Source organism: Haliotis rufescens, unplaced genomic scaffold, assembly GCF_023055435.1.
Source record: "Haliotis rufescens isolate VD_foot unplaced genomic scaffold, xgHalRufe1.0.p SCAF_73, whole genome shotgun sequence".
In the NCBI taxonomy this organism is placed as follows: Eukaryota; Metazoa; Mollusca; class Gastropoda; order Lepetellida; family Haliotidae; genus Haliotis; species Haliotis rufescens.
This window is the reverse complement of record NW_025964365.1, coordinates 1211204-1232650: the sequence shown is the minus strand read 5'-3', so window position 1 is coordinate 1232650 and position 21447 is coordinate 1211204. Positions and strand designations below refer to the sequence as shown.

At 38.8% G+C, this 21447-nt stretch overlaps 2 protein-coding genes across 5 annotated transcripts in view; one reads left to right on the top strand and one right to left on the bottom strand.

The window, feature by feature from the left end:
- Positions 1–3076: 3076 nt before the first annotated feature.
- On the bottom strand, positions 3077–10631 carry LOC124119191 (alpha-ketoglutarate-dependent dioxygenase alkB homolog 6-like). The gene is made up of 6 exons (XM_046481628.2): positions 10504–10631; positions 9303–9432; positions 9141–9187; positions 6618–6722; positions 5457–5582; positions 3077–3466 (listed from the first exon to the last, which is right to left on the bottom strand). Exons 1-6 carry the CDS (start codon positions 10546–10548, stop codon positions 3200–3202), a joined length of 720 nt encoding a protein of 239 aa, XP_046337584.2. The 5' UTR covers positions 10549–10631; the 3' UTR covers positions 3077–3199.
- Positions 10632–10730: 99 nt separating this feature from the next.
- The window catches only part of LOC124119181 (endoribonuclease Dicer-like), a 45190-nt gene continuing 34473 nt past the window's right edge, over positions 10731–21447 (top strand). For all 4 annotated transcript variants that reach the window (XR_007219241.1, XM_048388573.1, XM_048388572.1 and 1 more), the window contains exons 1-10: positions 10731–10890; positions 12257–12352; positions 13578–13740; positions 14301–15712; positions 15948–16049; positions 16663–16820; positions 17496–17637; positions 17772–17847; positions 19435–19571; positions 20906–21085. Coding sequence is in view for 3 of the 4 variants with exons in the window: in XM_048388573.1 (XP_048244530.1) it covers positions 12257–12352; positions 13578–13740; positions 14301–15712; positions 15948–16049; positions 16663–16820; positions 17496–17637; positions 17772–17847; positions 19435–19571; positions 20906–21085 (2466 nt within the window). In the remaining variant the exon portion in view is untranslated. The remainder of the gene's footprint in view (positions 10891–12256; positions 12353–13577; positions 13741–14300; positions 15713–15947; positions 16050–16662; positions 16821–17495; positions 17638–17771; positions 17848–19434; positions 19572–20905; positions 21086–21447) is intronic.

Sequence of the window (21447 nt, the reverse complement as noted above, 5' to 3'; positions counted from 1 at the left end):
ATTTATCAAAGGGGTCTTCCTGTCCTCCATACATTGTACTTGGAAATGAAAATCAAAGACAACATAAAACAATTCCATATTTTCATGGCCTTACCCATAATTGTGCATTTAGTACCACAAACCTCCCCTAAAATCTCTATATAACCGCCTCACATCCACCATTCCCTTACATAACTGCCATCCCATACCCAAATCCACCAATTACATGTGACATTTCCCTGATATCACGTTTGCTCAATCCATCCATAGAATGCATTTCATAACTTGTTGTGAGCCTCTCTTTCCCAAGAAAACGGTTTGGTGAATAACAATCATATTATTTTGTGATGACTATCAACATTCCATATCTATCCCCAATAACAATTGAGACATGGAACCTTTTATCAACAACTTCTATATTCTTAGAATTCTTAAGAGTAAAATTGTTATCTATAAAGAGTTTAATGATTTCAGGTCTAACAACTTCTAAATGCCTAACAAAGACTATATGACAATAATGTTTCTAGAAAATGTGATTCAAGTATCTCAAGCACAGCATTGTTTATGTGTCAGTTCAAATTATACTATTTATTACATTTAGATGTTAATGACTACCTTAGTGACACTCACAGTGCCAGTGTCTCAGTATTAGACAGAGGACTGTGGAACATTGTGACTTTTAAAGAGCAAAAAACAACATGACATACTAGCAAGAAGAACAATTTTCAGCATCATGAATTAAGAGAAAGAAGTTTCATTTTTATGTATCCTTGTTTAAATGCAATAATTCTATATGAGGGTACCGTGAACCTGTTAGTCCGTCCCCTATAGAGAATCATCACAAAGGCTTTAATCCAGATGATTTCCCTGGGAATGGCCTGGATGAACATTTTTGTCTGAATAGCCAGAGATCTTGGAAAGTTAGTTTTAAATCTTAACATGGCACTCTTCTTTGCTGGAATGTCTGGTATGATAATATTTGAATTGAGGAAACATTACACACATTTTGTGGTTAAATTTGAAAGATGTTTTTTTCATAACCAAGCAGATAACTATCTAAAAAGACATATATGCTTGTTTTTCACTGGTATATCACTTCCACAACTATACAATGTGCCTTTAACCAGTTCCTGTGCCTTCCCCATCTTGTCCAGCCTGTTCACCATGGCAGGCATCGGCAATAAGTACTTAACAATATTTGTATCCGAATAAATGTATATTTGTAAATTACTGATTTGTCTTGACATTCACATTGAATAAATATCATTTGTACAATATTCTCTGTTTGTCTCCAAAATTTGATGTGTTAATGTGATATTAAGCTGTTCCTTTGCCATAAGCTGGCTCTTCATCAGATGACTGTGCTGTGTTAAATATCCACACCCCTTGGTGTTTCAATGGTTCTGCACACTCCATGTGTAGCAGGGCGTGGAGTCATCCCACATCCTTACCTTGTCAGCTTGCTAATGGGGTCAACCTGTTTGGTCATGTGGACAGGGTGTCAGACCTCTTATAAGAAAGTTTGTGGTTCGAATTCAATCATGGAACTCAGGAAATTGTATGGTCGCTACATTTACCCCTCAACGTGGGTCTGAGCATGTTCATATCAAATTATGCGAAAACAGCCTGGGGTGTCTTCTGTTGACTGGGGAGTATGTAGCAGGTGTAGAATCATCCCATAGATGACATCCTTACCTTGTCAGCTTGCCAACAAGATGTCCGACCTTGGATCAGAAGGTCCCTGGTTCGAATCCTATCCTTATGGTGGCTACATAAGAGCTTATCCAAATGATGTGTTTGTTTGATTGTTTGTTGTTTAACGCCACGCTCAGTAATATTCCAGCTGTATGATGGAGGGCTGTAAATGATCAAGTCTGGGCCAGACAATCCAGTGATTGACACCATGAGCGTTGATCCACGAAATTGGGATACAATGACATGCATCAGCCAAGTATGCGAGCCTGACCACCAATCCCATTAGTCGCCAAGTCAGCAATCCTGTTAGTCGCCTCTTATGATGAGCATAGTCGCCTTTCACAGCAAGTATGGGTTGCTAAAGACCTATTCTACCCTGGATCTTCACGAATCCAAAGGAGAATTGGTTGGTAATAATGCATGATCTGGTGGATTGTACATCATCCTCTTCCGACACTGTGGATCACTGCTCATGCTACCAAACATCAAAAACTGATTTGCCTGACTCAGTTATTAACAGGTTTCTGTAACATAGCATCATAAAATAACATTCACTCGCACACTCACCAAATATTCAGTATCATTTTTCGCATTGATTGTTGATTTCCCATAAGATATAATGTTTTACCTAATAAGCAGCGTGGTTGCTCATGTAAGCTACAAGTCAAAGGGGCATATATATACTACTCACCTTTTGAGGGGCGGTCAGGTAGCCTAGTGGTTAAAGCCTTTGCTCGTCACGCCGAAGACCCGGGTTCGATTCCCTACATGGGTACAATGTGTGAAGCCCATTTCTGGTGTCCCCCGCCATGATTTTGCGGGAATATTGCTAAAAGCGGTGTAAAACCATGCTCACTCACTACTCACCTTTTGATTGGGATGTTTTTTAGTCTTTCCATGATACACATATGCAATAATGAAGTTGATTATCTTGTAATGAGTGTTACAACATATCCAGCGCCTAATTGCCATTGGATCAGAAAACAACAAAACAGTGTTCCTTCAGACACATCTATGCTTCTTACAGACCGACCATTTGAGACGGGTATTATGTTGCTTGTTTCTAAAATGAACAAATTTATTCCTGACAATGCTGCAAAAAACAAATGTGATCAATATTTTTAAAAAAAATGTATTCACTGAACATGCTTAGATGTCCTGAAAAAATGTGTTTAATATAAATTTATTTGGCTCTGAAAAGAATTGTAGGTCTTGAAGCAGATCTGGCTCAAACAAAAGTCTCAAACTATCTTAAATTTTACCCATTTTCACAAATAAGACCATGCATATCTGTGAGATCCCAGTACATGTAATAATATGTTGGGACAAAAGGATTCAGATCCAAATCAAAACATGTCCAATTAAAGCAAATTAAATGCAATTAAAACTATTTGAGAATATGATTTTATTATTTGTTTATTTAGCAAAGACAATCACAGAAAAAGATAGATGCATCAATATTTGTCAAGATGCCACATAATCATTTATACATCAGACATTCATACATACACATAAAACCATCCTGTCATTTTTTGCCAAAGAAAAGTTTTGACTTTAGAACTTTGGGTACCACCCTGATTGTAAGTGATACCCGAGTGGCTCTTTGCAGAGTGTCCCCACATTTGGCAGTTGAGCACATGTCTATGTTGGCCACATGGTCTGTGATGGTGTCGACTGTTGTCTCGGCAATGCCGTGTAGATGGACTTTGTACATGTCACCCATGACCAGGACGAGGCTGCGAGGCTCCAGCAACATCGACTGAAAGTACCGGTCCTTGAAGCAGAGAGATCTCTGAAACACACAACACCACGATCCCTTAACACCACGATTCACTCAACCTGAAACACACAACACAACAATCCCTTAACACCACGATACACTCAACCTGAAACACACAACACCACCATCCCTTAACACCATGATACACTCAACCTGAAACACACAACACCACAATCATTTAACACCACGATACACTCAACCTGAAACACACAACACCACAATCCTTTAACACCACAATACACTCAACCTGAAACACACAACACCACAATCCTTTAACACCATGATACACACAACCTGAAACACACAACACCACCATCCCTTAACACCATGATACTTTCAACCTGAACACACAACACCACAATCCCTTAACACCATGATACACTCAACCTGAAACACACAACACCACAATCCTTTAACACCATGATACTCTCAACCTGAAACACACAACACCACCATCCCTTAACACCACTATACACTCAACCTGAAACACACAACACCACAATCCTTTAACACCATGATACTCTCAACCTGAAACACACAACACCACCATCCCTTAACACCACGATACACTCAACCTGAAACACACAACACCACCATCCCTTAACACCATGATAGACTCAACGTGAAACACACAACACCACGATACAATCAACCTGAAACATACAACACCACAATCCTTTATAGTCCAGGCAAAATAAGGTTTCACTTGGAACAAATTGCAACAGAAGTTATTTCACCACAATGCATTTCTACGAGGTTCCAAAAACAAAATACTAAAAGTCACAAGCAATCCCAGTTTCGGAAGAATGTCTAATTTGCATAATCCAATATGGCCACCAATTATTAAAAAGCTTCCATATTTCAGAAGAGGTTCTATGTTTTGATGAAAAAAAGCATGTGCTGTATTGTGAAATAGCCATATTATGTTTCTAAAAAGATATTCACAACTACTGAACGTTTTCGACTATTGACAAATCCGCAAAAAATCAAGATGGCCACCAATTTCAAGATGGCCGACAAGTTTCCTAAATGTGTGTTTACACGGTTGAATGTTTTAACTTTAAAACAGTGGCCTAGGACCCATATGCATATAACTTGGCACACTATCTCACTGAAGTATAGACTTTTAGATAGCAACTGTGTCAACAGAGCCCCCTCTCAAAGTGGCCTAAAATTCCAAGATGGCCACCAAGAAATTGATGGCCAGACGTAGAATATCAATACCTTGTTGGTCTCTGATGACATATTTGAGTGATTTGAACTCCTACAATGGGGTAAACAGACCCAAGGATGCATGTATAATATTCAACCATTTGTATAAATCCAATTTAACCACCAAATATCAATATTTAAATTTCAATGTTGATTGTTATTGTCTGAATCTACTTATTAACATGACAATAAACACTATAACAAGTTTCATTTCATTCATGTAAATACATAGTTGGAAACAAGTATGACCTACATGAGGTCCTCTCAGAATTTACCCAAAACCAGTTGTTTCACAAGAAGTAGATGAGTTATCTCCCTTGTAGTTCATATGTCGAAATTCAATAAAATCAACAAATACCAAGATTTGAATATAAATCTGAAAACGTTTGATCCACTGCTCATTCCGTTACATGACTGTGTGATTCATGAACATTAATACGCAAAGAATAGTGGCAAAATTGTCATGGTGAATGCTGTAGATGTACGTTGCAAGGTCATTTCACCTCGAAAGTCTCAACAGATTTGTCATCATCAGCTTGTATCATGGCACACAACACTTCGAAGAGACCATATTTCCGGCAAGTACTTCTTCTTGTTTTACTGTCCCATTTGCAATTACAGCAGATGATGTCCAGGCGTGCTGAAGGAGCTGCAGGCTGATCTGTCTGTACTGGTAAGCAAAGTCCATCTATCTTGTGCCATGCCGACTTTAATGGATTCCTATTGAACCCTTTCCACTCCACTATCTGGTAGTTTACTGACACATGCAATGAAAATGTAAGCTCCTCACCTGTGTTGCTCCGCCATCTCCCTCGTCAGGGACGTCCTTCAGGTGGTGGTAGAAGTCAAGCAGGGTGTGGGAGCCCAGGCTGATGGTGGACACTGTCGGGTAGAACAGCGGGCCGTCCTCGTGGGGCTGTCATCACAACATAGGGATAACTAGAATATTTTTTCACTTTCACTCTTTTCTTTGATACAATAGTTCAAATTATTATTATAAAAGTGTTTGCAAATCCAAAACAATAATAGCAAAGAATATGGTTTAATGCAGAAATATTCATTAGCTGTGGAGTTATGGCAGCAAACAAATGCTACTTGTTAATCAATGCCACATGATGAAACAATATACAATGTATTTCAATGTTAACCTTACAACAGAAAACTGATCCGAAAAGGTGTGGTCCAACCATGTACGTGACTGACACTGACCCTGAATATTGACCAGTCACATGATTAATCTATTGACCTGTCATATGATCAACATTTACTTTGTCTGCTAGAAAACAAGTCTGCTAGATCTACAAGTGCTATTTGTTTGATAACCCATGATTCATACAGGACCTTGTAACTTTTATTGAGAAAAGATAATTTACTGCTCCGTATGTACTACCTATCAGTACCAATACCAGGGGCACGGGTGGCCCAGTCGTCTAAGGCGCCGCGATTCGCTGTGCAGAGTTGCGTCCCTTGGGCACGCCAGAAACCTATGATTGTGGGTTCGAATCCTGGTTCGTCCCCATTATGTTTCCAGGTTTGTCAGCACCATACCCATGCTCGTGGGTTTCACTGAAGTGGTAAATGTCTGAGACCTGCATCACTTCGGGCTTTCCTCCCACATTAAGCTGATACGCCGTGATATAACTGGAATACTGTTAAAAGCGGCGTTAAACCCAACTCACTCACTCACTCACTCAGTACCAATACCAGAAACAACAACTTTCAGGCATGGCATATTCTGTTCAAATTAACCAAGTAAATCATATTCTAATTTGTAGTCCACTTTCTTTTATCCTTCAAAATTCAATCTATATTTATTTTCAACATAAATAAATATTATATGACTAATTTAGTCTGTAACTGGTATGATTAAAAACAAATCAAAACGACAACCAATAATAACAAATCAAGATCCTGTTGGTAATCATAAGAGTTGTGTCCCCTGACCACTGACCATAATACCCTGTCCAGGCAGGTATTCATTGACCAGCACATGGTTTGGCATCTTCCCATCAAACACCCCCAGCTTGCCGATCTTCCCACACTGCGTGAGCAGCCACTGTAAGCATACAAACACACAACTGAAAAAAGGAAAAGTCTTCACTTTAAGCAGAGACCATAAAATAGATCATTATATGCTCTCTGCTTTCAGGCTTAAAAAAATAAAAGAGTTTGGTACACAGGCAATGGCTTTTGAAAATATAGTGTGGGTGGGCAGTGTGTTTTTGTTGTTGTTGGTCAAGCTAGTATGTAACCAAATTTTGTTTACAATAATATCAGCAAAATCATGTTCTTCTTAAGTACTGTAGAATTTCACTACGGGGTTATGTGTCTGAGATGTGGAATGTGTTAAGAATCATTATTTTTTTTAAAGGAAAATATAACGAAACAAACGTCTGAATTTATGATGATGCGGTCGGTGCCTGTGAGCTGCTACAAAAATGTTGTAGTGAATCTGTAGCATGTTGAAGTGAATCTGTAGCATGCTGTAGTGAATCTGTAGCATGTTGAAGTGAATCTGTAGTAAATCTGTAGCATGTTGAAGAGAATCTGTAGCATGTTGAAGTGAATCTGTAGCATGCTGTAGTGAATCTGTAGCATGCTGTAGTGAATCTGCTGCATGTTGAAGTGAATCTGTAGCATGCTGTAGTGAATCTGCTTCATGTTGAAGTGAATCTGTAGCATGCTGTAGTGAATCTGTAGCATGTTGAAGTGAATCTGTAGCATGCTGTAGTGAATCTGTTGTATGTTGAAGTGACTCTGCTGCATATTGTAGTGAATCTGTAGTAGGGCTGGGACGGGTAACTCGGGTATTCGGGTCGGGAGGATACTGAGTAGGACCAGGGTACCCACAGGACTACCCGGACCCGTGGTTAGTAATATGATATATTTTTCAACGGCAAAAATTATCTAGAACTCCATGGTTACACTACAAGTCACTAATCTTCACATTTCTTTCTGACTATGTACAGATTCCTTCTGACTATTACTGTAAAACAGGAATTTAATGCAACTTGAAAATAATGCGAGCTCTTGATTTTAGACATATCGCCTACACTACTATCCAAACAAATTTATGGATGAGTGCACATCACACTTGTACCCTTATCCCTTAAGTAAAATGAACTCTTCCAACAAGATCAAAGAATGTAAATGACTTTTGATACTGTAATTTCATTTTGTATATGAGATCATCTTCACAACTCAAATGTTTTCACAACATCAAATATCATAAATACACATATATTATCATAGCACTGTACATTTATATCCATCATCTTCATGTTTTATAACATTAGCACTACATCATTACTAGCAAAATTACTGTAATTTGATGAAATGTCCAACAAACTTAAAAACTAACATATATACCTTTTCCTAAATTGGAGATGAGGTGATCCTGTTAACATTGTGAAAGCTATTTCGTTGATCAAAGTAATGAGAGACAATAGTACTTACTAAGGTATATATATATAAACACTTACAATTTGGGGATGAGTAGACCTGTTAAAATGCTCAGATTGGATTGTATCAGGTAAGGTAATGTATACACACTAACAAAACTTTTGAGATGAGTAGACCTGTTAAATGATCAAAGTGGATTATAACAGTAATCCTACATAAACAGTCAAAACAAACTCAAGGATCAGATACCACTATGAAAACATCAGATTAGTTCAAAGGCCCATGTACTCAGGTCATTAATTCATATTAATAAATGAAATCATTAATGGGTTAATGGACAGTACCATTCTACACAACAGGGGTGTGGAAGTAACCATTTGTATTTAGTGAAGGCCATATGAGGTGTAGGCGATATAAGGTGTAGGCCAGATGAGAGAAAGCCCTTGACAAGCTTGTAAAGGACACTGATGGGATAATTTCGTGGCTGGCGCCAATCTGGGCTGCTTGACAGGATGTGAACTGACCACTACTCAACTTCACTTTGTGTAGGGGACTTTGTTATTTTGTCTAGTAATTTATTTATCTATTACCTTTGTGGCTGATTGTTGTCAGTGGCTGCTATCAACTTGTGATGATCTGATATCATTGGTTTTGATGTAATACTAGTAAATAATACTGAAGTGATTTATTTCGTTTGTTGATTGTTTCCTTATTTTGATGGTCCAAAATTAATGCGCATAAAATTAATACGACCTTCCGTCACTCGCATTTTTCGCATTAATATCGTGTCCGCATTAATTTCCTGTTTTACAGTATATGTTTGAATAAAGATAAAACTTCAGTCAACTTCAGTGTATGCATTACCAAATTGTTTTATACATGTATCTAAATACATTTTGCCAAGGCTATAGGACATTTTGTAGGACATTTTGTACCCATCTCTTGAGACAGCATTTGGAATATTCCCAGCCCCAAGTATTCTTCTCACTCACCCATTTGAGCAATGTTTCTACTTATATTTTTCAGCATTATCAATGAATATTTTCAGTTTATAAAAGTGATACATGCTTACCTGAGGAATGTCCTCTGCTATCATTCCCTTGGGATGAGGCAGGCCCCCTGAAACAGGTAAAGTCAAAGCAGTGTTAGTAAAAAATGGGTTATATGGAGTCCCTCCAGATTGATATACTGATCAGCATGTTCTGAGATCTTGGAAATTCAAGCACTTATTTACCCCAATTCTGTAATCGTCTATTTGACAGGTGTGTCCATTTGGGTTTTGGTGCAGCGTATACATTAGCGAGCAGTGATTCTTCTTCGTCTTTGGTGATGAACTCGGAAATGTAGTAGATGGTTGGAGCAGCCTGCATCAATGATATGAATGAACATATTATACAGCCTACTACTCACCAGCATTTCTCTCTCTACATAAAAAAAGCAAGGCAAGAAGCAATTTAAAAAAGTCCTTGCTGTGCGTGGTTTGTCTTAGAATTGACACACACAATTATGTATGAAAACAATTTCTCATCTACAGTTTGTAATTAATATGATTTTAGGGTTTGAACAACCAGTTCAGTGAGTTAGTTATAAATGTAATGACATTCCTGTGAAGAAAAAAACCCATGTCATTTGTATTCCTGTATGGTACTGACTGGTCATATTTGGGCCCTTTCTAGGGTTTGAACCCACAATTAGTGGATCTTAGCATTACAAAGGGATGTAACTCTGCACATCAAATTGCAGCGCTTTTTGTACACTAGGTCAACCACACTATATACTGTCTGAGAGATTGAACAATAACTATAAGTAGGTGTAGCAGGGCTTGCAGTCATCCCACTGATGACACCCTTACCTTGTCAGCTTGCTGACGGGGTTAACCTCTTTGTTTATGTGGACAACGCGTCCGACATCTGATCAGAAAGTCCGTGGTTCGAATCCCATCACGGGACTCGGACATTTTATGGTTGTTACATAAACATTGGAGAAAATATGACATTTCATGAAACCAGCACATATAGAACCAAGTAGAATATTGTAATAAAAACACCTAATATGTGGTAGGTGCTGTCATCACTGTAACCAAAAAATGATATGCGCTGTTTATAACCACGTTACTCGTGTTCCTCGCTTAACAAATTAATTATCACTTAAATCTTGTACACGCATTTTTAATGAATAAATGTTTTTAGGACCATAATTTAAGCAGATAAACATTACTCAGGTATAAACTTATGTCTACTAAAGTAATCACCTGGTCATAAGACGAAGGCGATCAGTGTCATACATTGTAAACAGGTAAACATTATGAAGGGCAGTCCGTTGTATGCTGCTGGCATTCATGGTCATTTTGATTCATGTTTACAATTACAATAAGTTATTGCAAATAACAATAATCTGATAATGATCTAGTCATTGGGATAACGATGACTACATACCTTTTTTACCCTGAACTCGGCAAGTTCAGGTAGTATTTCAGTCATTTCTACATACAAACATTTTCCGTCTGCTACAGAAATTGTAAATCGTGCACATGCTTCCGGGTATCAAACCTGCCGAGACAAATTTAGTACGCTACATACGGTTGGCCAATGTAGTTACCTCCGCCAGCGCCAACCAATGAAATTAGTTATAAGGGTGTAAGGCGTTACTTCCTTTTCGAGCGCATGCGTTTTAGCGTCTGCATTTACAAATTTGAGCTTTCACCTGAATCAGAAACCGAAGTAAATGCATTTTTGGCAAGCGAGACGCAAATTGGAATGAATATGAAGTAAAAACTACTTTTGGGGTTGGAAAGAAAGCCAATCAAGTCTCCTAACTTAAAGGTATAGTTTTGATTTTGCAAAAAATGATCAGCAGATATTGACTATTTTCAGTTTCAATCACTGATTGATGGTTGCAGTATACTTGTATTCACAGCAACAAAGTCGTGTATATCGTGAAGACTCCACCTATGCATGTAGAAATTCGACAAAGTCAGGGTAATTCGAACTGAACTTATCTTGATTTACTGAGTAAACCGTACTAGTATGGTGTGTATCCCATACTCCTTACTCTCTAACGCAATACAGTGAAATAGTTCACTTACAAATCATACTACTACTAGGATAGTTACTACGCGTCCCTTGAACAACAGTACTTTGGTTGTATGATGAAGTGACCTAACATTGGTTAAATCTTTAAACAATAAATCATCCTCTGAAGTATTGTTTTGGTAGATACTTTAAAATACCGTTTACAGCTCTCAACCTTATATGTTACACTGTTAGACAATAATCATGATTATAGGTTTTCCTATGACCTGATAGAGTATGTTCACCTCAACTATGACAACAATCATCTACAATAGTGCTAAGCTGAATATGAAATTCAAGCAATTAGTATTTTCAACATATCCAGGGTGCGCTTTTGGTAAACCTACACTTAACTCTCGCCCCATTCTAAAGGTTTTCACGATCTTAGATTACCTGCCCTTAATTTCCTTTAACCATTTGATTGGTATGTTAGACCTAGTAGCATAGCCAATCAGAATGCAAGTTACAAACCAGCCTCAATGTTCGGTTGGCGATATAACATGATATAAACAACATAGCAGCCAGTCCCATTGATTATGATAGAGTTTGTGAGAAATCCAACGTTGAAAAACTGACTGAATCGTAAAAGAAAGCCCTCAAAAATCATTTTAATGGAAAGGATGTCTCCATGTCCATAAAACTTGGCAGTGGCTTTGGTTTCATTTTATTAATATGAGTTACCTCCCTTACCCATTTTCCTTTTCCTTATCTCAATGTTTGATTGGTAGGTAAAATGTTAATGAAAATCAAGGGCAGGTAATTTAAGATCATGAAAACCTTGTGAATGGGTTCAGGCGTTAGTGCAGGTTTACCGAAATGCGAGCCCTGGAGATATAGAGGACGTATTTTCAAGGGCTACATGTATAAGAAAGAAAGCATGGACTAATCCCATATTACAGGCTGGTGAATATATTTCATGTGATTGTTGCATCCATATAATTAAGGGTAGGTAATGACGACATCTAGTGATATGGGGATAACCTTTCACCATGTTTACTGATATTGATGTTGACCATTAATTTTCCATACAAAAAGATCAGGTATTACTATGATGATGATGATGATTGATTCAGAGGATATCCTTGTCAATACAACATAAAACTGTTATTTCTTACAGATGGTCAAAGGTGGACCAGAGTTTAATAAAAGACTACCCAGATTTCTGCGACATGAAGACATACCAACAGATACCTTTACACCCAGGACATACCAGGTTTGTCTTTCTCAAATTATTATCCCTGCCACAAAGAGGGATATACTATTTGTTGCCCTCTGTCACTAGTGTCAGTCCTTCCTCTGCTCAGATGGTGTTAACAAATAAGGGGAAAATTCGGATATATTTTTTCAGAAATTTTGCAGGGTGTCTTAATGGTAAGAAAAATAAATTGAGATAATTATTACTGGTCATAATTTACGAAGTTATGGTCTTTGTTTGCTGAAAAGTAGAAGTAACAGTAACATCTTGTCATTTGCATGAAAAAGCTTTTTCAGTGTTTTAATGAAACTTTGCAGGGCAGCTCCCTGTGTTCTTAATTAATATGTTCCAAAATAGGTTTGATTGGATCTTTATTAAAAGACAGTTGTGGTTATAGCCTTGGCATTCTGAAATTGTGCCATGTTGTTAGCAGGATAAAAACAAAACTTTTGGATATATTATGAGGAGACTTTACAATGGACCTTAGGAGTATTTGTTATCGGGCTACATACACATTTAGTTTGAAAACTGGACATGTCAGGGCAGAGTTATGGCCCTTGGTTCTTTGAAATCTACTTTGCTAGATAAAAGGAAGCTTATTAGAATTGTTGTAAAGAAACATGTAAAGAACCATTACAGGGGTCTTAATCATATTGATGATGTTTATTGAACTTTGTAGTTTCAATATTGATTTCATGAATCATGTTCTTTGTTCATCTTAAAATATGAATGTCAGCCAAGGACAAAACAAGGGTTTCATGCCTAACAGACCAAACAGTTTGGGTTTAATTTAATCCACCTGGGCTTATTTATTTGAAGGAATGCATATACATGTAACTACAATAAATGTGGGATGGAAAACACTATATATTTTTTTTAAATATAATTATTTAACAAGGGACTAGTGGAAAACTTATTTCACTTGCTCTCAGAATTTGTAGCTAGTCCTGCTTGAAAGAGACATTAATGTTTACTTTGTTTACAATTTCTGCCAGTTTTATTCAGTTCCAATTTGTTGCAAAATTGAAGCATTGAGAACTGGTTCAGAATTTTAGTCCTCACATGCTACTTGTGATGAGGACTACCATAATTGGATTTTTACTTGTCCTCAGCACAATTTAGTTGTCTTGGGCTTGCAGACTAGCATGAATTGGAAAGGCTGCCTCCAAATGACTGTTGTATTATTTCGTTTATTCACACTGACCTACAAGGTGATGACATTGACAGGGTATGCTATTTGTAGGTGGAGCTGCTTGATGCGGCATTACACCGCAACACAATCATATGCCTGGGTAGTAACTCAGGCAAGGCCTTCATCGCACTCATGGTCATCAAGGAGATGGCCCACCAGATCAGGAAGGCCTATGACACCGGGGGGAAGAGAACTGTCTACCTGGTGGTGTCCGGTAACATTCACATTTTATTCTTGATTACCAAAATGTCCTAAATCTATTATCTACTTCAACCAAGCAATAACTGTTCAGTTGTCAATTCGATTGTCATTGAAGACATTGGGCCAACTGAATTGAAACTTCAAAATGACATTTAAGGTTTTATATTTGTTCACGGCAAAACATAATAAACAATTTTACAATTGACAAATGATGTAAACATTTGAGAAGTTTTACAGTTTGTTCTGAAAATGGTCATACCGGTATGTGTTGTGAACAATTATGTTCCTTGGTGTGTGAAGTTAAAGTAGAAAAATGAAAGAAATATGGAGACATAACAATAACTTCTTACACATAATGTAGTTAATTTTGTTGTCCAGAACCTACAAGTTCAGAAAAGATACCCTACTTGCTAGTTCTTTGAACACTGAAATTTAATTTCCAATAAATATACAGCTATCATGGTGAAAATGAGCTGAGAATGGCTACTTATGTTTTCTCATCTCTGCCAAACTGAGATACAAATGACTGTGATATGATGACTTCATTATTAGAGAGTACCACATTGTTTTCAGACCTTGCGGCCGAGGTTGAGTGGCAGATCCTCCAGCACCACACTGACCTGACGGTCGGCAAGTACACCTCTGACACCGACCTCGACGACTGGAAACAGGAAGACTGGCTGGCGGAACTCACAGAGAAGCAGATCCTTGTCATGGTAGCAGACGTGTTTCACACCGCCCTCGACAATAACTTCCTACCACTGTCCAGCCTCAATCTGGTTATATTCGATGACTGCCATCTTGCAGTCGGGGATCACCACTATGTCCATATCATGGAACATCTATCCCCTGCATCGGGAGAAGAGCAGCCGCAGATTCTTGGTCTGACTGCAGCCATATTGGGGAGTCGATGCAATGACCCCTATGAACTGCGGAATGCAATCACATCACTTGAAGCTATGTTACATTCCAGAGCTGAAACTTCCATGCTTGTGATCTCAGAGAGGTATGGTTCACGCCCCAAAGAGGTTGTGTACCAGTGTGAACCGACTGAGCCCCTGGACATCACCATAGTGCTGAAGAGCATCCTTGAGAATGCGCTGTTCTTCCTGTATGAGTTGCAGTTCACGGAAGAAGAGTGTGGGAAGAAGGATCCCCGGCACATTCCCAAGAATGCTTTGTCAGAATGTCACAATATTCTGCTCCGACTTGGTCCGTGGTGTGCAGCCCGTATTGCAGAAATGTTGATAACTCAAATTGAAAAATCAGAAAAACAGGAAAGCAATCCAATTCCTAAAAGACTGCTTCGCTTCGCATCAACTCAGCTTCGATACATCACAAAGGTTTTTGATAAAGACTTCACGCCGGATTATGTTGTTGAAGAATTCCTGGAGTATACAACACCTAAGGTTGTTCAACTTGTTGACATTTTACGGAAGTACAAACCAGATTTAGACTTTATGATTATTAGTAACGAAGATTCCGGGATGTCGGATGAATCAGATCTGTCTGATGACTCCATGGATTTGTCCGATTCAGACGATGATGATGGAAGTCCAAGTTCTCATTCTAACAAACAAATTCATATTGCAGTCAAACGTAGCATGGAGGGGTTTGAGGATAGAGCTGTTAGCTGTTTCCTTGGTCCAGATGAGAAAAAGTTGATAGGAATTGTGTTTGTAGAGCAGAGATATGTAGCATTTGCCTTGAACAAACTTATAGAGGAGGTGTGTGGTTGGGACGAGAATCTGTGTTTTATCAAGAGCAACCACCTGACTGGGCCAGGATGGAAAGCAGGCAAGCAGAAGAAGGACACAGGGAGGGTGTATCGTAAGCAGGAGGAGACGCTGCGCAAGTTCCGCATGCAGGAGCTGAACCTCCTGATATCCACCAGTGTCCTTGAGGAAGGAGTGGACATCCCCAAGTGTAACCTTGTTGTCCGTTTTGATCCCCCCAAAGACTACAGGTCCTACACGCTTGCCAAGGTGAGACACTGATTTAGGTTTGGAAATGAACATAGGTCTGCTACTCCAAGAATCGTAAAATTCAGGGACTTGTGACTTAACATTGCTTTTCTTTGTGAGCTTTGAGCAAGACGTCCAGCATAGAAATGCACCATTATTATTATTATTAATAATGAGTTCAAGGGCAGGGAAAGATATTGATGATTATCAATAGTTGTATTACCATGGTTACATACATGTATTTATGGTGCCTCAGGGTCGGGCGCGATCGAGGGATGCTGAGTACATAATCCTGGTGGAGAGAGATAAGAAGAACACCTTCACTGAGGAACTCAAGATCTTCAAGGGAATAGAGGAGGTAACGTTAACCTTGGTCTTGTTGTCATGGTTACCCCCGCACAGTTCATTAAACACCTCTGTGTTAGAGCTAAAAATTACCCAAGTTGTTTTCATTAAGCATGTTAATGGAGCATTTTCATCATTTGGAAAGTCCTCAATGTCAAATAATGGTAATTTAGGGACTGTGAAACTGTGCAGACAGAAAAACGCATGATACAATTTCTTAGGCGCTGCAATTCACTGTGTAGATTTGCAACCCTTTGGGCCATGGCAGAAACCTATGATTATTGGTTCGAATCTGGTTCTCCCAGATTATGTGTCTAGGTTTGTCAACACCATACCCATGCTCGTTGGTTTCACTAAAGTGGTTAACGTCTGAGACCTGCATCACTTAGGGTTTTCCTCCCACATTAAGCTGACATGCCGTGACACAACTTGAATACTGTTAAAGTGGCGTTAAATGAAACTCACTCACTCATTTATGCATATTCACCTCTCGGTTTGGTCAATGAATATGCATGAATTTCTCTAAAAAGTCCAGCCAAGTTGTTGATCTCTTGTTTAGATGTGACTGTGCAATTGTTGAGATTGTTGAGATTGGTAAGAGGGAAAACTCACCATCACTAATACAGGTTTTGATCGGGGATGGAAGAGGTCGGAAAGATTTAGCAGATGATGGAGATGAGATCAATCCTGATACAGTTGTCACCATGCTGCCGCCATATTGTCCAACTGACAACCCAGCTGCTCCCAAGGTCACCATGCAGACGGCCATTGCCCTGGTCAACAGGTAGCTTACACTTCACATTTTCCCTGTTTATGGAGCTTGGAGTACAAGATAAAGTTTTATTGTTTTTCTGAAGATTTGTAAATTGTAATTAATCAGTCTGTTCGTTTGAGAATTCTACAGGCACTTTTAGAACCACACACCATTATTACATGTTGTGACACTGCACGGTATTACGGTGTACTGGTATACTGCAATACGCTTTGATGCTTATTGCAATACTTTTTCTGTGTTCCGGAATATTGGGTAAGAAGAATATAGCAAGTTTCATTATTATTTTTCTAGTTCAATCTAAACTATACACAGAAATTCATTCACAAATGATGTTTCCCTTCAAAAGTGATCGACAAAACGGCAGGAACACCTCATGTTGTTATCTCCCCTGTATCCATGACTACAAATAGTGGCCACTGACCACGCGGAGTATTATTTACTGTCGTATGTAGAAAATAGGATATACTTCAGTGTCAACAATCACTGTCAAAGACTTTAGCTCCCAGTATGTCGCAATACATATGGCAATATATTGCCAAACAATTATTTGGCAAATATACAGCCCATATATTTAGACTTTATCAAAATAAAAACAAGTCTTCCAATATCTTCATTGGAATTCTAAACAGTAGATTGAAATCCTGCATGTAAGGCATATTATTGTCAACTTGTTGTTTTCCTTAGGTACTGTGCAAAGTTACCCAGTGATGCCTTCACCCATCTAACACCTCACTGTTCCGTTGCCGTGGTTCCTGACACGGACGCTCAGATGTTTGAGGCCTCGCTCAGACTACCAGTGAACTCGTCCATAAAGCAGGAGATAATGGTAACCCTACAACTAATCAGAATAATGTAAATCACAATCACATTATTATACTCTCTTTGATTCATCTTGCAGATGGAATTGATGATATTAAATTTGAAACATTTCGAATATTAATTTCTGTCTTGCCCTCCCAGGGTGTGGCCATGCCTTCCAAGAAGCTTGCCAAGATGGCCGTTGCTTTGAAGATGTGTGAGAAGTTACATAAAGCAGGTGGGAGAATCATTTGAGACAGCTGCCTATCGCTATATTATTGACATAATCTTGAACACAATGTCATCCCAATTACATGTGAACCAGAGCTCCAGATAACATTTTGAGTAATTGAGTTTTTACTCGAAGGTTTCTATTCTAATTGGGTTTTTACATTTTTCATTGGGTAACGAATATTTTTTCACTCATCTTTTCATCACTCTATTGTTTTTTTCCCCCAAAATTAGTAAACATTTTGAGATTTTAAAAAGATTAAATAACGTTTTAGATGTATATAACGATTTTAAATATAGGCTTGACTTGGAAAGTAAATTAGCTTGTAATTGTGTTTCGGAAATTAGCTCCATTGTACGCATGTTGAAAAAGCTTCATTGGTATTTCGCGTGCTGTTTTTATATATTTGAGTTTTTAATTTAATGCATGCGTTTCTGTACGCAATTTAATTGAAAGTAATTGGGTTTTGAATAGTTTTGGGGGGTATTTTACACAAATACGCAGCTTATCTGTAGCTCTGGTCACATCCCTTAGTAATTTACCCATAGGGATTCTGGGGAAGAAAAGGTGCCCAGTGTCCCACACCTGTTGCTAGAGCTAACTGAAGAGGCACAGCGGAGACTGTGTGACTTGTCTGATGGCGTGGATCGGTGCTCCTGCCTCCACTCCTGCTAGTTTGCCTGGTCTAGACTTTTACAGGCCACTGTGATAGGGCTGTAGTGATAAAGGGGCGGTCGGGTAGCCTAGTGGTTAGCTCGTCACGCCAAAGACCCGGGTGAGATTCCTGACATGGGTACATTGTGTGAAGCCCATTTCTGGTGTCCCCCGCCATGATACTGCTGGAATATTGCTAAAAGCGGCGTAAAACCATACTCATTCACTCACTCACTGTAGTGATAAACAAACTTTGCTTAGTTCATCGTCTTGTGCACATGTTTGGTGTGATAGACAAGATCTTATCATACTCATACTTATACCTAACAGTCACAATGCTTGCAGTGAAGATAGTTCTTGAACCATCGGACTGTATGAATAGCACGAAACGAAATATATTCTTGATGTAATATTAAGGAGTCTCCTGTGTTAGTTGGTTGTCCATTGTACAGAAGTGTGCCAGTGCAAACAGTGTATGGCTTGGCGATATTATGAAAAGCTTTTACAGAACTGAAATAAACAGTTGATGTGTATCATGTTATCTGCACTAATGTGCATTGTTGTATGACATCATCACTCTGTGAGTAATATGTCATCAGTTTGTGTGTACTCTGTGATGTGGGGACTTTGTTGCACTACATCATCACTCTATGTGTAATATGTCATGAGTTCGTGTGTACTCTGTCATGTGTGGACTTTGCTGCAAAACATCATCACCCTATGTGTAATATGTCATCAATTTGTGTACTCTGTCATATGTTGACTTTGTTGCAAAACATGTCACCCTATGTGTAATATGTCATCAGTGTGTGTACACTGTCATAGGTTGACTTTGTTGCAGTACATCATTTCTCTATGTGTAATATGTCATCAGTTTGTGTGTACTCTGTCATCTGTGTGCTACATTGTTTTACAGTGTTATTGAATGTGTGCATGTAGGTGAGCTGGATGACAACTTAATGCCTGTAGGGAAGGAGATGTTTGTCTACGAGGAGGAAGAAGAGTGGGAGGAAGAGGATGTCACTGGACAGGCTCGCCCAGGGACAACCAAGAGAAAGCAGTACTACTACAAAAAAGTAAGCAAAAAAGTAGTTCGCTAGTTCATGACTTATTATAATAAGATGACTGAAAATTCTTGATCAGGTTGTCATGGCTGGCTGATTATGTGTCATCAGACCCCCAACAGTGTGGTCATTGCACATGATGTCAACCACTGGTTTGCCTCGTCCAGATTATTCAAGTACAGCTGGAATATTGCTGACTGCATTGTAATACAAGGTTCACATATTCTTACATGTGAAGTTTGTCGTTACTTAATACTGTTTAGGGGTAAATGGGGTAGCTTAGTGGTTAAGCGTTTGCTCATCACACTGAAGACCGGGGTTTGATTCCCCACATGGGTAGAAGCAGGATTTGTAGGATTGTTGCTTAAAACGGCGTAAAACCATACTCAGTGCTGTTTTATAGATGTTTTGAAAAGTTTCTTTCCCAGTGTTAGAATATCTCGACTAGCCTAGTCTTAAGTGTTGTATTCTTCTTTATAGTTCTTGGGATAACCATCTGAGTTATGTCATAACCTGACGATAAAAAGAATGCAATGGCTAGTCTAAGTAATATTTTAAGAAGTACCACTACTATTGATAAAATACCAATTATACAGTAGCACCATGGGGATCTTTTTCAAATTCCTTCTCAGCCTGAATAATGCCTGGATATTGATGGCTGTGTTTATATTCCTTTTCGCCTGAATAATGCCAGGATATTGATGGCTGTGTTTATATTCCTTTTCGCCTGAATAATGCCAGGATATTGATGGCGGTGTTTATATTCCTTTTTGCCTGAATAATGCCTGGATATTGATGGTGGTGTCATATTCCTTCTCAGTCTGAATAATGCCTGGATATTGATGGTGGTGTAATATATTCCTTCTCAGCCTGAATAATACCTGGATATTGATGGTGGTGTAATATATTCCTTTTCGCCTAAATAATGCCTCGATATTGATGGTGGTATATATATTTCTTCTCAGCCTAAATAATGCCTGGATATTGATGGTGGTGTAATATATTTCTTCTCAGCCTGAATAATGCCTGGATATTGATGGTGGTGTATATATTCCTTCTCAGTCTGAATAATGCCTGGATATTGATGGCGGTGTATATATTCCTTCTCAGTCTAAATAATGCCTGGATATTGATGGTGGTATATATATTCCTTCTCAGTCTGAATAATGCCTGGATATTGATGGTGGTATATATATTCCTTCTCAGCCTGAATAATGCCTGGATATTGTTGGTGGTGTATATATTCCTTCTCAGTCTGAATAATGCCTGGATATTGATGGTGGTGTATATATTCCTTCTCAGCCTGAATAATGCCTGGATATTGATGGTGGTGTATTATATTTCAGGCAGCGGATGCATTTGTTCACAGTCATGTCCGCCCAGACGAGCCCTGCAACCTGTACTTCATCAACCTCAAACTAACAGGGCCAATCACAGACGAGCAGAACACCCGTGGCAGACGCATATATGCACCCGAGGATACTGCACAGTCCCTGGGTCTACTCTCATCAAAAGAAATTCCCCTAGTGAGCTACTACAAAGACTTGGATATTACATTGGGTTATCAAATTGGCGTAGTCTGTTGTTTGGGTCCCTGTGACTGTAATGTTGCTATGCCAATGCAAGACCTTATCAATTGCTGTTACAGTTATTATCATTCAACCCGTGAAGACCCGGGGTAGAATAGGTCTCCAGCAACCCATGCTTGCCGTAAAAGGTGACTATGCTTGTCGTAAGAGGTGACTAATGGGATCGGGTAGTCAGACTCGCCGACTTGGTTGATTCATGTCATCATATCCCAATTGTGTGGATCGATGCTCATGATGTCAATAACTGGAGTGTCTTGTCTCGATTATTTACAGACCACCGTCATATAGCTGGAATATTG

Coding starts and splice junctions, on each gene's coding strand:
- LOC124119191 (XM_046481628.2), bottom strand. CDS start 10,548: ATGACTGAAATACTACCTGAACTTGCCGAGTTCAGGGTAAAAAAG. Junction 9,188..9,302: donor TAGACGATTACAGAATTGGG/GTAAATAAGTGC, acceptor TACCTGTTTCAG/GGGGCCTGCCTCATCCCAAG. Junction 6,723..9,140: donor TAGCAGAGGACATTCCTCAG/GTAAGCATGTAT, acceptor GTATGCTTACAG/TGGCTGCTCACGCAGTGTGG.